General features: G+C 38.1%; 1 protein-coding gene across 1 annotated transcript in view; it reads right to left on the reverse strand.

The window, feature by feature from the left end:
• Window positions 1-16,363, reverse strand: part of SEMA5A (semaphorin 5A) — a gene marked incomplete at its 3' end in the record, with an annotated part of 211,185 nt that overhangs the window by 122,535 nt on the left and 72,287 nt on the right. The window contains exons 5-6 of the mRNA XM_084217356.1: window positions 11,655-11,753; window positions 10,317-10,530 (exon numbers count right to left, since the gene is read on the reverse strand). Coding sequence (XP_084073482.1) covers window positions 10,317-10,530; window positions 11,655-11,753 — 313 coding nt within the window. The remainder of the gene's footprint in view (window positions 1-10,316; window positions 10,531-11,654; window positions 11,754-16,363) is intronic.

Consider the following 16,363-nt stretch of genomic DNA (forward strand, 5'->3'; position numbering starts at 1 on the left):
CAAGTGCAAGGATTCTGGTATGAGGCACGACACACCTAGTACAAGAATGTCAACCTGTAATAATGTCACAAATATTGTATACGACCTCTATAGGGTTTTTTATATACTCAATTTATGGATGTGTCAGGCTGACTAGACTTTCCCAAATTAAATGGAACTGGTGTAATCAGGAAGGCAAGAAAATGACTGTCAGTGTGACCCAAAATGTATCTACAGTGTACATCACAGAGCAGTGCTACACAGAGCGCAAGCCCAAGCACTGAGAGCACTGGGTGGCTAGTTAGTGCTGCTCCTGGGCAAGCACACTACTCTGCTATGTCTGAAGTGTGCTTACTCAGCACAAATCCTGGGAATTCCTACAATTTTCTTATTAAAGTCGTGTGAGCACTGCCCAACAAGGATGTACTCCCACAGACTCTTCTAAGTTACTGCAAACATGACAGCTCAACCATGTGAAGCCAAGATAATGCTTCAACCAGAAATAATATGATTGCTTTTCTGAAGGCTGGAGACAAACCTCCATTTTCTGGGCAGCACAGTCTCTGCTCTTAATGTGAAAGTACTTAACAGGAAGACACAATGATTGTTTAGATTATTCTCCCTTTCTACCCACCAAAGGTGTCATGCATAAACTTATTTCCTGGGCCTTTTTTATTTAGTGGTGTGGATATGTGCTGAAGGGCAAAAGGGTGAGAGGAACTGTACAGGATTTTTTCTGTGGATAGAAATGGGAAACAGGAACATAGAAGAGCTCCCTGAGAGCATCTGAGATAGTCTTGGCCTCTTCTTGCAGTCTGAACTTAGGAGCAAGAAAGTACTTGTGCTCTTCAATCCATATAACTTCACTTCTGAAGCAATCTAACATGGCTTAATTTACATAGTTAGTGGATGCTACTGCTTCAAGAGTTAACCAAATTACAGGAAATTATCTAACTTTCCTAAAGTAGGTAACAGCAATTAACCTTAAGGATTTAAAGGTCCAAAGCCTACTCTAAGCAAGTTAGTGCTGTGACTTCCACTGACTGTCCCTGTGCCACTCACATCTGAAGCGCAAGGTATTTGAAGACCAAATCAAAAGTGAAATTAAGCCCAGAAATGTTAAAAGAAAGCTAGAATATTTTTTTTTCTGATTTAGACACAGATCAGATTATATATGTATATATGCACACAACACAAGACACAGACACAAAGATATATGAATACACAGTATATTCATGATCTTAGGAGTCTAGATACTGCTCTTATGTTGAATGACATCTCTCTGGAACTTGTTCACTTGTTTACTGACCTCACTAGATCAATGACTCACACCACACTGTTGATCTCTAAAGACCCATTTCTTCCAAATAATTGTATCCAGCCAAATGCTTAGTAGCATTATATTCTAGAAAGATGCATTTGAGGGTTTTTGAATAAACTTCACATTTCAGCTAGAAATGCTCTTCAAAAGGGACTCTTAAAGCAATGAAAAGAATTTAAGCTTCAGGTATACCAGTCTTTATTATTTCCTTTCATCTTATTAACACAATCAAAAAAGTCCAGTAGCAGTTGCATTCTGCCATCTCTGAATATTCATTAAGTATATTAATTTAGTTGTGGCCCTTTGCAGCTGTTGGAAAAAAAAAGTACAGACCTTGCATTAGGCTGATCAAGGCATCACTGCTCCTGAAGGTTTAGGGACAAATTTTATTCACAGAGTAAAATTTTCCTACAGCATTCTATGTCTCAAAAGTAATACATAACTTGTGGTCATCACAAGTTATAGCATCATCACAGCTATATCCATCATCAGGAGCTGAACTGTAAAATGTTAAGTCCTGTATGAAACTGCTGGAAATGGTTTATTAATAGCTATTTTTCCTCTGTTTCACAATTACCTATGATGCCTGCTAAAAATGCCAATCTGCCATTGAGTAGCTGGCTACCAATCTATTTTGACTATTTCCTTTGCAGTGCCTTAGCTCTCCATGATTTCCTTTACATTCTTTTCCTTTTGCTAAATTGAAAATTTTATAGGTATGGAAGAGCAAGGACAGCAAAATACACTAAAACTGTGCATCCCAGACATTTTTTTTCCAATCTTCTCTTATATTGCTGATAGATTTTATAATACAATTCAGCATAATCATAAAAGTGGATGCTCACTCATTACTTTTTTACTGATGTACTCTAATAAATTCTGAGATGCAATTATTTCTTTTCTGAAAAATTGTTTTCAAATATGGTATTACAAAATTCCTTGGTTTATTTCCTGTTGTTTATTTTAAATAAATCTCCTTCATTTTCAAGGTAAAGTGTTCTTACAGAGCATAATACTTGGCAATTTATTATATCATTTTGCTATTGCAAATTTGCCAGTGGCAAACTTAGTCACAGCAGCCATTCTATAACTTATACTCTATAACTTATACTTAGTGAAGCCCTTCAAAGTCACACCTGGAGTTCAGTGGATTTTGTCACCTATATTCAGTGGATAGACACCTTGCAAAGCTGTATACGCAAGGGCAGGGGGGTAAGTGCGAAAAATACATAGGGATTTCATTAATTCACTCTAAACTTGTAGAAATTTGGAGTATCTGGATCTATCAAAAGATCCAGAACTTTGGATGGCTACTTAAAATTGAATCCAAAATTCTAGACACAGAGGAATCTAGTGTACTTTAAGGAGATTTTGCCAACACGCTGTTATGGTATGGAAAGAAAACTCAATTATGATGACTTACCCATTTCTCCCCAAATATTTTCACTGAAAATATTTTTCTTTTCTCTGTTATAGTTTTGCAGGGAAGGAAGGAGACAAATAAATTAGTTTCCCTGCAGACTTGTTCATTTGGTTTGCATGGCCAAGCTTTGGCGGGGGGGCTAAAGGGGTGGCTTCCATGAGAAGCTGGCAGAAGCTTTCCCCGTGTCCAGCTCTGCCAGTCCCTGGCAGCTCCAACAGATGGACACGCCACTGGCCAATGGGCCTCTGGGCCAAGTGGAAACGATGGCAATGCCTCTGTGATGACAGATATGAGAAGAGAGAAGAGTTATTGGGCAGTTTAGCTGTGGCCACAGAGAGAGGAGTCAAAGAAGGTGAGAGCAGCAGCCCTGTGGACACCAAGGTCAGCGGAGAAGGAGGGGCAGGAGGCGCTCCAGGTGCCGGAGCCAAGATTCCCCTCCAGCTGGAGGTGAAGACCCTGGTGCAGCAGCTGTGCCCCTGCAGCCCATGGAGTTCCATGGGGATGCAGAAATCCAGCTGCAGGCTGTGGAAGAGCCCCATGCGGGAGCGGGTGGATGACTGAGAGGAGGCTGTGACCCCATGGAAGGCCCATGGAAAGAGGAGCCCATGCTGGAGCAGCCTGTCCTTGAAGGACTGCACCTTCTGGAGGAGTGACCCTCACTGCAGCAGTTTGGGGAGGACTGCTGCTTGCAGGGTGGACTCCCATTGGAGAAGTTCATGGAGAGCTGTCTCCCATGGGAAGGATGCAGCAGGGAAATGACCCCTCTCCCTCAGGAGAGCCATGGGTGATGGACTGGCTGTAACCCCCATTCCCTGTCTCCTGTGCCACTGGGATAGGAGGTAGAGCTGGCAAGGAGGGAGGCATGAAGGGGAAGGTGGAGGGTTTTAAGGTTTTATTTTACTTTCCATTATCCTGCTCTGATTTTGCTAACAATAAATTCAATTCATGTGTCTAATTTGAGTCTGTTTAGCTCATGATGGTATTTGCTGAGTGGTCCCTCCCCATCCTTAACTCATGAACCCTTGGTTATATTTTCTCTCCCCCATCCAGCTGTGGAAGGGAGTGACAGAGAGGCTTTGTTGGTGAGTGCCTGGAATACAGACAGCATCAACCCATTCTAACATGCTCCTCTTTTACTTTTTCTCCTTTTTTTTTTTTCTCATAAGAAAAAGGAAATCAATTTATTAATCATCCTTTTCCCCCTTCACCTTAAGGCTTGGTATGTCTGCTGTTGAAATTCCATCTCTATCTCCAATAGAGAGATTCTGTGACAGAATCACACAGAATCAGAGAATGAGTCAGGTTAGAAGGGTCATCTCACTCAGCCTCCCTGCTCAAGTCAGGTCATCCTAAAGTACATTAGTCAGGATTCTGTCCAGTCTGTTCTTGAATATCCCCAGTGAATGAAACTCCACAACCTCTCTGGGTCGTGTGTTCCAGTGCACAGTTACTCGCACAGGAAAGACATTATTCCTCATATTCAGGTAACCTTTCAGTCCCCTCCTTTCTTTGATAAATGCTGTTTTTCATGTGTTCATCTTCCCTGAAATTTGAAATTTTCCACCTTCCCCTGACTGAGATGCATGTCAGTCCTAAGTTCTTTCATTTTCTGTGGGTCACTGTGTATCACAGCTGTGTGCATTAATGAGGATCACACTCCTGTTGTGCCTCTCTGCAGCTGGGAACAGATGATCTGCTTGCAGCAGTGTCCTCCTGCCTCATTCAGCCTCTCTGATTGGCACCTGACATAAGCAGGCTAGATGAGATACAAAAGAACAAGCTCTATCCTCAGCAGCCTCCTCACGTTTTTAATAAATGGTAGGCGGACCTTGCTGTTTTATCTAGGGTAGGAAAGAACTAAAAATATCCTAACTCCATGGGTAGTGCTTGTTGTCTACCCTTTCAAACAGGTAAGGAAGTGCTATGAAGGTGTTTTGTAATAACTTAGTCTGGCACAGGAAAATGGAAATTTTAGGGGAGGCACCTGCACATCACACCAACTTACTGCTCTCCTACACTGTCACTGCCATCAGGGAGAAGATGTACAAATTTGAAAGGAAAAACACAGCTTAACTGCTCAAATTTTTCCTCTGGTAACTGCTCCAGTGAAGAAGCCTAAGGACAGGTTTCAAAACCAGCAGGCATTTTCTCTCCTATTTTAGGATACTGGGAAAAATCATGTTATACACAAAAGAAAAGAGCAAACCTTACGGGCAGCAGAACCAAAGAAATGTAATTATTTATCTTCTTGCAAAATAAGCAAAACTGGCAGAATATGCTTTGCATATTTTCAGTCAGGACTCTTATCTGAAAGAGTACATTGCACATTCAAGCACACACTGGTTTTGAGTTACATGAAATATTACATAATAAAGAAAAGCTTGCACTAGGTAATTACAAGGCTTTTCATTAAAACCCAGAAAAATGAAAGGATAACGCTGAATTATTATAGCCATTTCCATTAATCCTTAAAAACAAAATTGAAAGAATTAATTTTTATTCTTAGATCATAAATTCTCTCTATACATCCTACTAGTAGCAAAAGTTGTAATAAAAATCTGCTAACAAACAATAATAGGCATTGATTCAGAGCTATATTAAACCCCACTAGCCAAACCACCTTTGTAAGAATTTTAATCTTACTATTACTTGTGAAGACTAAAAGTATCTGCTCTGGATTAATAATCTTTTTATTAGTGTTTTTAAGAAAGTGATCTCAGAAGAACCAACTTAGTAAGAGTCTCTAATAACCAAATGCTTAGGACAGAAAAAGGAAAAATAGTAATATTATGTCTACCAGTAAAGCAGAACAAGTCAAACATTCATCTCCTCAGGTGGAAAGGCTTCTCATTTGGAAGAGATTTTATTTTATTTTTTATTTTTTCTATTTCTATTATTTTTTATTTTATTTTATTGCTATCTGATCCAAGATTAAATTTTAATCATCTATCATCTGCCCACTGATGAAATGTTGTGACATTTAGAACACAGATTTTTTTATTTAATATGTTCCAATAGCATCTACCCTTGCATGTCTAGGGTAAAGAAAATAGCTGAAATAATTTCAGGATAGTTGGAGACCCATGCAATTGTAAGGAAAGGCATTTGACAAACTATGAAACCAAATGTTTTAGTGTTTTTTTGTGAGATGAAACAGACAAACAGACAGGGATTTGCTTTTCTTTTTGTGGTTTTCTTTTTTTTTTTTTTTTTAATGTTTTGCCCTTTTATTGGCTGAGGGAAGCAAACAGACTAAGGCCAACTTTCACACTGGGGTATCAGAAAACATTTAGTGATTTAAAGAGGTGTACTGAAAGGAGAAATACCTTTACTAACTGTAAATGTTGGACTACAGGAAGGTTTCTAAGTTTAAACATTGAAGGCTTTTCATCGCCAATCTGGATGCACTGCAACTGTGGACTGCAAATATAACTATTACATTTACTTCTGTTCTCTAGAGAAAACTGACAAATTCTGCCCTGCTGCACTTTGCAGATCAACTCTACAGTCAAGTCTAATTAGAAGCAAGCTATATCAACTCCAGATATGATCTAACATTGTTACACTGACAGCTTAAAGACACTGAAACACAGCATGCCAGCTTAATAAAAGAATAATTTATTTTTTATCATTTAGCAATGTCCAAAGCAGACTGGTAAGGCAGGCTATTCTTCTTATGAAACACTACAAAGGAAATTTTAAAACATTCCAGCAACATATTGCCCTTTACTGACCGGAGCAGCTGGTTGAAGCTCAGGGTCTTGCTGACTGCTTTGGTCAGGAGAAGAAGTCAGTGGGAGAGATGTCTGCTTTAGACATAACCCTCAGTGTGCACTCTATCACGTCAAATTGTTTCTCTCAAGCACAGAAACACTTGAACATGGACTCAGAGAGAAAGAGAGGGTAGGCAGCAGAACAGGACACCTTACAGAATAAATTACTGGTAAGCACTTTCCACTTTCTTCATCTGTTTGTGCATATATACATTTTCATGGGAGTAACTTCAGGCATTACATTTTCCCTTACATGGGAAAAGACATGGCCAAAATATGACATCATGGGAAGGAGAATTTGTCTCTCTATTTCACATTTGCAGGCTTACTGTCCTGCAGCCAGGAGAGCTGTTGGATGGGAGAGAGCTGGTTTGCAGCTCCTCTGTGTGATCCTGTTCCCTTTGAGAACAGTGATGCAGGTGCAAAGTGCTGACAGGGTTGGCAAGAGGATAACACAGAGGCCGTCTCTCCCTGCATCCACTTGATAAATTCCTTGTGAGCAGCCCAACCCCTGCTGAACTAAGGTGAGTGCTACCACAGCAGCCTGGTGCTTCGGTGGCATCTCATCACAGAGACAAGCTGAATTTCTGCATGGTTACAACTGTGGTCAAAAAACTGCTCATTGCCTTTGGGCCAGCTGCATTTGGTGTTCTCTATAGAAGCACCAGGAAAACAGAAATAGCATTGATGAACAGAACACCAATTTCTTTTCTGAGAAGCAGAGGGAGGTTCTGAAGTAAAAAAAAAAAAAAAAAAAAGAAAAGGAATGGATGATCTTATTCAGAGATATTCAAGAGCTGAATAATTACTACTGTAAATCTTAAAAGAGACTAAGTTCAATAAGTACCACCAGATGCTTCTTTCCTCCATCAATGAAGACAACATGACCATGCACACTCTAAAATTTTCCAAAAGAGGAAAAACTTTAGCGTGCAGATATCTGTAACATTTGGTGAACAGTCATTTCTGCAAATAAAAATTTTCAAACCAGACAAAATTCAGGGAGTTAAATCTTGAAGCATGTTACCTAGCAGGTGAACAAACAGTATGATCAGAGAGCCTCAAAGATGGCTCCACAATAACTAGCTTCAGTCAAAATCTGGGTTTCTGTGTTGGCAGTGTTGCTTTGCTGTCCATCTAACTTTTTGGATTTGTGCCTTTTCAAAATCTGTGTGCTTCACATTAATTTACCTTTTCCCCTTCAGTTGTCTTCTCTCAGCATACTTCTGTAGCTTAATTTAACACATACACTGAGTAATTAATACTTCTAACTGAACTAACCAACTCTTTGTCCCCCAGATAACTGAGTCTTGAGTGCATCAAGAAAATGATAATTCAGAAATGAAAGTTACCTGATTTCTCCATAACCTTCTAATATTAAGCAATTGATCATAATGATGGTCAGTAAATAGCTGCTGACTTATATACTTGGCTGATGTGGATTGCTTCCAGGTCTATCAAGCCCTCAGCAGAAGGCAGGATCTGGGTGAACCAGAACAAACGGGGAACTCGGGTCAGCAATGTAAATGTATTTCATTGGTGAAATCACATCATGGTGATATGGGATCTCACCCAAGCCACCTGAGACATCAGCTCCATTTTCCCCTCCAACACTGTATATCATTGTTCCTGTGATTACAGACCTTCTGTAAGGTCTGTAAGTTCCTAATCAAGTAAGATTAGGAACAAGTTTTCTCCTGTGATGAAGATTCAGAGATTTTCAAGCCAAGATCCGGCACCAAAAGGTACAGTGAACAAGAGCAGACTGCCTCAGCATATAGGCATGTCCTTTTTGCCTGACTGATGGGATTGAAGATCTCCAAATTTGCTGTGCTAGCCACTAAAATCAACAATGTCTTTACTGCATATCAATAAAGCACAGAACAAGATAATCAGCTATTTCAGAGTACAACCATCACCCCCAGAGATGATTTGATTTGGTGCAACATGATTCACAGAGCAGAAAATCTAAGAGAGAAAAAACAAGGTGCTTCCAAGGAAAACTTAAGAATTGGAAACACTGACAGATGCGTGCACATGAGCACCTCAAACGAGGCTGAATTACAGTAACTGCGAGCTACTGATGCATAACAGATATTGACTAGGGAGCTTCCATTCCAGTTGATGCCTTACTTTTCTTGCAGGATTATTGATCTGTGTTACTTTCTCAGTGAAAGCAGCAAAATCTTCCCTTCAACCCAAGCACTGAAAAACTAATGCAGCTTCTTGGCACTGAATCATAAAAGCACGCAAATTGACATAAAAGCAGATGAATCCCCAAGTCAGGCAGATGAATCCCTCACTTCTAGCTACCCCAGAAAATAAAAACCCCTCCCTTTAATATAGTTGACTAGGCTCCTTTCAGTCTTTTATTGGACTTACTTCATCTGGCTCCAATTACAAAACTCATCTTGTTCTTCCTCCCCAAAGATAAAAGCTACAGTTTCCCGGTAACTTAATTATAAAGAGTTTTGAGTCAGAAGAATGAACTCTAACGGAGAATGTATAAGTACATCTGAAGCTTTTAATAGACAAAATGTGAATACAGTGAATATGATTAATTAGAGAAAGCTAGAGGGAATTTTAGCATGCCTTTGGCATAAAAAAATATCCAGTTAAGCTGGAAATTCTGTGCGAAGACTTTTTTACCTTTGACAAAAGCACACAGGTGGGGCACAGCAATTAGTTCCAATACCAAGCTGAGTGGACAAAGGGTGCCTAACCCGGGATATACATACAGTGACTTCACTTTTCCCCTCACTTCTTTTGCACTGCTATAATTGTTACGTTGCCCATAATTTAGGACTTTTTTTGTTGTTGATAATTAACATTCTAAAATCATCCAGCCTTTAGAAAAGGTCACAAATTTCTGTGAGCTACCTCTGATGGGTTCGTTGTTCAAATAAAATATACCAGTCATGTAACCACAATTCAGCATTCACATTATATGAGAGTGAGTATTTTTAAAATAAAATCTGTTACTTGCAGTTGACCAAATGTTCTGAAGCTAGAAGGATTTATGTTTATATTTAATTTCCAACATGAGACTAATCTCATCATAACATCAAATGTACTGTAAGAATAGTGACTGTTGTGCCACATAACATGCATTATGAGTTTTAATTTTTTTTCTCCTGGAACAGGCATGGGCAAACTATAATATACATAATTTCACACTTTATGTTTAATAATATTTTTCATTTTAGAAGAATCTGCTTCCTTTCTTTTTTTTTGTAATAAACAAAATGGCAACTCAGTCTGTCACATCTTCGGAATCCCTGCCTGTTTGCAGCTTCTCCCAGCTGGAAACCCTCATCATGTGAATAACATCCATGAAACAAAACTGACTGCTAAACACAATTTTATGATATGTTTTGTAGACTATTCCCTATCCTTTAGCTATAATAAGTGTCAAAAATGTCAGTCTTCCACCTAAGCAGTCTGAAAGCCAAACTTTTTCCACTTGTGAAGGCTGGGACCTGCAGGGAAAGCCAAGAGAATTCAGTTCATTCTAAGCTGTTTATTTTCTGCCTTAGGTTTTTGAGGGACTCAGAAAAGAATGCTCATGCAAGCTACTGCTCAAAGTTGACTCAGCTTTGCCATGTAAGAGCACTGTATGTGCATCTCATCCCTGTGCCTGCAAAAATGACATGTATTTAACTAAATTCCATAGTACTTATATTTGTAAAATAATACATAAAAAAAGCAAAATAACTTTAAAGTTAAATAAGCAATACTCCAAAAACATTCAGATTCTCAGAATGGAATTTCAATACCACGAGTATGACGAACATGAGTTAAAAAGATGAGTCTCACTCACCATTCAGCCACTTGGAATTGTACTGGGCAGTTCGGAGAGGAGGAAGGGCCCCCAGACTTCGATAAATAGCAGGATCCCTTCCTGGAAAATCCATGGCTGTAGCAGCATATAATTCTCCACTGGAAGTGAGAAGAGCAGTGGAATTGTGCTGGGGACTGTAGGGACAACGAGCCATGCCACTGATTTGGTCATGTATCTCTGTCAAGTTGCTTAACTGTAAAAGAATTAGAAAAAGGGATTAAAATTACCTGAAAATTATCATTACAGCCAAGCTGCATCCATCCAAGCAAAGTCCTATGACAAACACCCATTTTTATCTATTTTTCTGTGTAGTCAACCTCTACATCAGTCTGAAATTATCTTTTATACAAAATCTTGTTGCAGTGTCGTCAGATCTCACTTTTGCCATTTTGCTATGTAAAGCATACATGTCAGTCATTATCCACCATGCCTAAATGTTTTCTATTGGAAGGGGCTCAAAAATTAGTTACCTCTGCAAAGACTGTTATTAAGAAAAATAAAACCAAACCTGATAGCCAGAATCAGTTCAGCATTCACTACAGCAGACAACAATGACAAAAATCTATTATCTGTTTTGTTGGTGTGTTTTAGGAAAAAAAATCTCAAATGAAAAATGAGAGTAAGAAAAGGAGCTTCCCAACTCAGCAGAACCAACTCTGATTTACTTGCCCAAATACTTTCGGCCATAAACCACAGCATGATGTTAATATGCTATTTGAAAATAAAGGTGCAATGGGTTTAAATATAATAAATCTGCCAATGAGTTTTTTAGTAATACAGCTGTTTTTTGTATTTAAGTGATTCTGCCCTCATGAAACAAATAGGCAGCCTGGTCCAAACAGTGACATTTTTATACTCATTAAGACTATTACTGATGTGACAATTAGGCTTTTTTTGAACACAGAATGACAGTTCTCAGTCAATATTTCTCATTCTCACCAGTCATAAATCACTAATATAGGAACTCTCATTTCTCCAGAACTACACACACACAGTATGCAGCTTCCCAGCCATGTTTGATAACTAAACCTATTGATGCCAACCAAACCTGACAGAGGCAGAAGTCTTATAAACACATAAAGTTCATAAAAATTGGCATGTAGGAGGAACTACTTTTCCTCCCACAGCTGAAGAAAAGACTGCAAAAAAGAGATTGGTTAGCTCTCCTATTTGGCTCGCCACCAGCTAAATCAGCCTTTTACACATCACCCATCAGTACCCAAACAGCCAGCTCTCAGCCACAACATGCTCTGCCTTTTAATCTGCTGGCTCAGAGCAGGGACTCCAGCTTGTGGGGTAAAATAGTTTAACTCTTACTGTGCGATTGGTGCAGATTGGAGTGAATGCGTTGGTTCCACAGGTAAAGAGATGGTTGCCTCCAACAAGAAGCACTCGAATATAGTTCTGGCATTCCTCCTGCCACACAGAAAAGAAAGAATATATTCAGGGATACTGCAGAGTACAGAGGAGACAAATAACACTTTGCTTTCCGTGGTAATTTATCAAAAAAAAAGTTTTAGGTAAACAAGGCTTAAGCACACCTGAGTTAGCAATTACAATATGCACAGATTTCTTATTCACACACATACATCCATCAACCTTTCTGAAAAGTCCTTAATAGGATAAAAAAAAACCTCTCTAGTACTGAAGATTTCCTCTCAGGGTGTATTTCAAAGACTTAGCTAAATTTTTAACTGATAGTTCAGATAGATGATCTGATAAATGCTGACTTAAATAATACAGTACTGTCTCAGGAGATCAGATGTTGACTTCAAAGACAGATTAGGCCAAGAAAGGAAGTTGTGAGAAAAACGGGAAAGAACAGGTTGTCAGTAACAAAACTATAGTAAGACTAATAAAAATACAATTCTTGAGACGTTCTGATGTGGATTTGTTACCACTTATTTCATAATTTACCCTGTTTTATTAGAAGCATCTCCTGTAAATTCAGTTTGTCAAAAAATTTCATTATCACAACACAAAGATGCTCACCCTGAGGAATAATTTGACATGTTTTTTACCCATTAGGATGGGTGAAGGTTATGTGATGTTCATATCTCTCATTTCAGGAGCTAGAAATCAACAGCAATTTCTACTGTTAATTTAAACAGAAAGCTTTGTTCTGCAATACTAAAAATCTCCCAGAAGTGTATGAGAAAAAATTCAGACACTTCTCTTGAAAAAATCAATGTCCGTATCCAATAAAATGATCAACAGTATGTTTGGAGAAAACAAAAGCTCCTGGAAACTTACATTTGAATGCTCTCTAGCATTCACCATAAGATAGTCTCATAAAAAGACTGAAAAAGACCTTGTAAAAATACAGCTATGCAATTCTAGCTGATATTAAGTGAAATCATGTAAGTAAATCCATACAAGAGTAATAGCATAGAAGTCCCATTATCTGGCCTACAGTTTTATTAAATGGATTGTTTGTTTATCTTGAAAATAGACTCTCATCCTGGAAGACAACAAATATAATCCTAAATAAATTGAACAGGCACAAAACAGACTGCAAAAGAAGATGGGGAAAATACTTTAAAGGTTTCTGAGAAAACTTTTACATTTTATCTTCTATACCTTTCCTCATAAAAGTCAAGTTAAAAATAAATTCAAAAAAATAATGTAAAATCTCAGGAAAGAAAAACTGCCTCTTGGAAAAAATATCTCTCAAACCCACATTTGCATTAGTTTCTTCTGAAAAAGTAGCTTTTAAATGCTTTTCTTTTAGTCTTTAAGGGCAAGGTACAAATAGCTTAGAAGTAAGATTTGATTCCTATTGGGTAAAAAATACAAAGCTTTTACATTGAACATTATAAAATTGTCATCTTAATATTCTTTGAGCCACAATGAAGCTAATACACAACCATATAACTGAGTTGGGCAATGCAACAAGCCATTAAAAAAGTAGTTATTTCACAACTTGGCTGTTGTTTTGGTAGTTTTGGCAGTTTCCTTATCAGACTGCTTTAACTCCATCACTGGGGAAAAAAAAAAATCAAAAACACTAGAAAGTAATTTTTGGGTTTTTTTTTTTTTGGTTTTTTTACTGGAAGGTTGCTCAAGGAAGTTCCCAGAATGTAAAACAATAATTTATTCACTGGTCTATTTCCATTCTGCCCTTTGCAACAAGGCATGGAATGTACGTGTAGGAAAAATAAGTGGGTTCTGACATTACAACCCATCCAACCTCTCCTCTTCACGTTCCAGATCTCCCTGAAATAGCGTCATTTCCAAATTACTTGCACACTGATCACCCACTCATTTTGTTCAAAAATAATGCTAATTTCTTAAACTCTGACATTCTTGGGAATCACAAGATTCTTTCTTTAATGTTCCCAAGTCCTGTGCCAACTAGAAAACAATCCATATTGCAACTGGGCAAATAAGGCATCTCATATGGAATTCTTGTTGGGATCACAGTGCAAAAAATGGAAAATGAAATAATAACTTTTTTTAATTGCCTACTTTGGTAATTTGAAAAAAAAAAAGATCCACAATGATGCAAAAGCAAATTTAAAAAAATTGGTCGTGAATAAAATTATCACCACCCAAAACATACTGAAAAAGGACTTCACTATCTAGGCATTTGAATTGTTCAGAGGTACTTTTCTAGCTCTGAAGTCAAATTTGGCAGTACTGGTTTACTTCTGAAACGTGCAAAAATGAGGTGCATGTTGCAGAAGTGGCAGAGGACTTCAAACCAAAGGATATTTTAGGTTGGGGGTGATGTTAAGTTTGGTAGCCATCTTTTAATTAGTCTTATTCTTCAGTTAATCTCAACTTCTATGTCATATACTTTCCTATTTGCCTATAAAAACATATCTGAAATAAATATACTTAGAAAGTACTTTCTACTTTTGTATCAGCTTATCTGAAACAAAATATGACTGTTAGAAACAATTCAGCAGCCCATCAGTCTGGGGAGTTACTTAAGACTACCTTAACAACCCAAGGTCAATCTGACTGCAAGATAATTATCCTCTTGCAGCAACATTTCTTGTACAGGTTAACATTTTAAACATACCTGCATTTAATTTTTAAATACTTTTATTGAAAGTTCAGATACTAACACACACAGCCATTGGAACCTTAAAAAAACAAGAGAAGGGACTTAATTTCAATTACCATTATTATTTTTAACCTCTCATTGGTTTGGCATTCTCAACAAGTGCATTTATATTTTTTATTTCTAACAATCCCTACCACGAGTGTCAGTGTGAATAGGAAAATTTAGTCTCTTAATTTTTTCTGGTGTCTTAGATTTCTACATGCTAATGCATGCTGGCCACAAGGACATCATTTTGCATGGCTCACTCTTGGAGCCACAAGCTATTTTAGGCAAAAGTCTCAATTGGTAGATGAATGTCTGAAGTCTGAGTAACAAACATCAGCCTTCAAAAAGTCAAGTGCACATTACACTGTCAAATGTGACAGATGTCCCTGTATATTTTCCCCTTCAGCTCTTTTCCCTCCTTGGCTTCTAAAGCATAAACCTCAGAGCAACTGATAACAGCCACAGGCAAAAATTCCGTGCAGCTTCTTTCTCAAGAACAAAAAAAGAGTCCCGTTTCACTGACCATTATCTCAAAACTACTTGAGTTCCTTCAGGGTTCAAAGCCACCTTCTGGTTTCAGGGCATTCACTCCATCAGTTAAAGTGACTTTCAAGCAATGAGTTCAGGTTTTGCCACCTGAACTTATTGCCCTCATGCTGCTCTGTGGTCAGCAGAGCTCTTACAGAATTTGGGATCTGAATGAATAACCTACCCACAGCTATCCCTGCAATCCTCATCTCTCCTTTGACACAGTCTAGGCTGGCCTTAACATTTTGACTCCAGTCTTTCCTGTGTCTTCTTACAGGAAGTGTCTGCCCTGAAATCTGAATTCACCTCAAAAATGTTACAGAAATGCAACCCCCAGCAACTCATCAATTTGGGCTGCACTTATCTATACAACAGGTAAGCAATCAAGTTTTTCTGATAACAGTAACTGGAATTGTGTTTGCAGAGATTTCCTATAAAGAGGCACAATGCAGGACTGGAATGAATTCCTCCTGATCTGATAATTCCCAGTTTTTCCAAGGGAAGGCTCTGTATGCATCTCCTTCTGCAGAGTGACCTTGCTTTAGTCTTGGAAATAAGGCAATAAAAGACAAACATAATTTTGCTATTCTTTCTCTGGTCATAAATTTATCTTTGATTTTAACCTTGACCACATCAGTGAAATCAGAAGAGGCATGAAAAGTTCAAAAAGACCGTTGTAGCTCCAGCTGGGTAGGTTTTCTCAGGCAGTATCTCTGCATTCTCCAGCAACTCCCATATGAAGCTATGAAGCTTTCAGGCCACAAAGTTTGCACACCAAAAACAAAACAAAACAAAACAACACAACCACAAAAAAGACCCGACCTAAATGGTAACAATAAGAAGTATTTACTTCCAGGATATCTTTTGAATGTAATGAAGCATTAGGACTAAACCCCTCTTCTAGATTGTGAATGAGAAACATGGCTATGGGTACAAATGAAATCTTTAGACAAATAATAACAATACCAAGAAACAACAGCAGAGGTTATTTGAATCTCACATATATCATTTTACAGCAACAGCTTAACTTCCAATCATCATCTCTTCAAAAGGGTATGATGAGCATAAATGAAACTCTGCATGAATGAAAAACTACACTAACACCAGTGCCGTGCATTTCTCCTAACAAAATTATTTAGTAGCAACAGATGCTTTACACTGTTGAATCAAATGTGTGGTAACAGTGTTGTCAACATATTATTCCAAAGTACACTGCTATAGCCTCACATTTATAATTAGTTCCATCCATCATGTTAGATCACAGTCACTGCACTATGACTCTCAGACAAGCTGAATGCTATGCTCACAGCCTTAAACTTGGAAAATCACTGTGAAATGAAGCCATATATAAATGCTTAGTTACACATAGCATTCCTACCAGAATAGTTTCTACTGTATATGCCCCTTGATCAATGCACTGTGACATTCTCTGTGGACACTT

Source organism: Fringilla coelebs (genome assembly GCF_963513975.1).
Source record: "Fringilla coelebs genome assembly, chromosome: 1".
Lineage (NCBI taxonomy): Eukaryota > Metazoa > Chordata > Aves > Passeriformes > Fringillidae > Fringilla > Fringilla coelebs.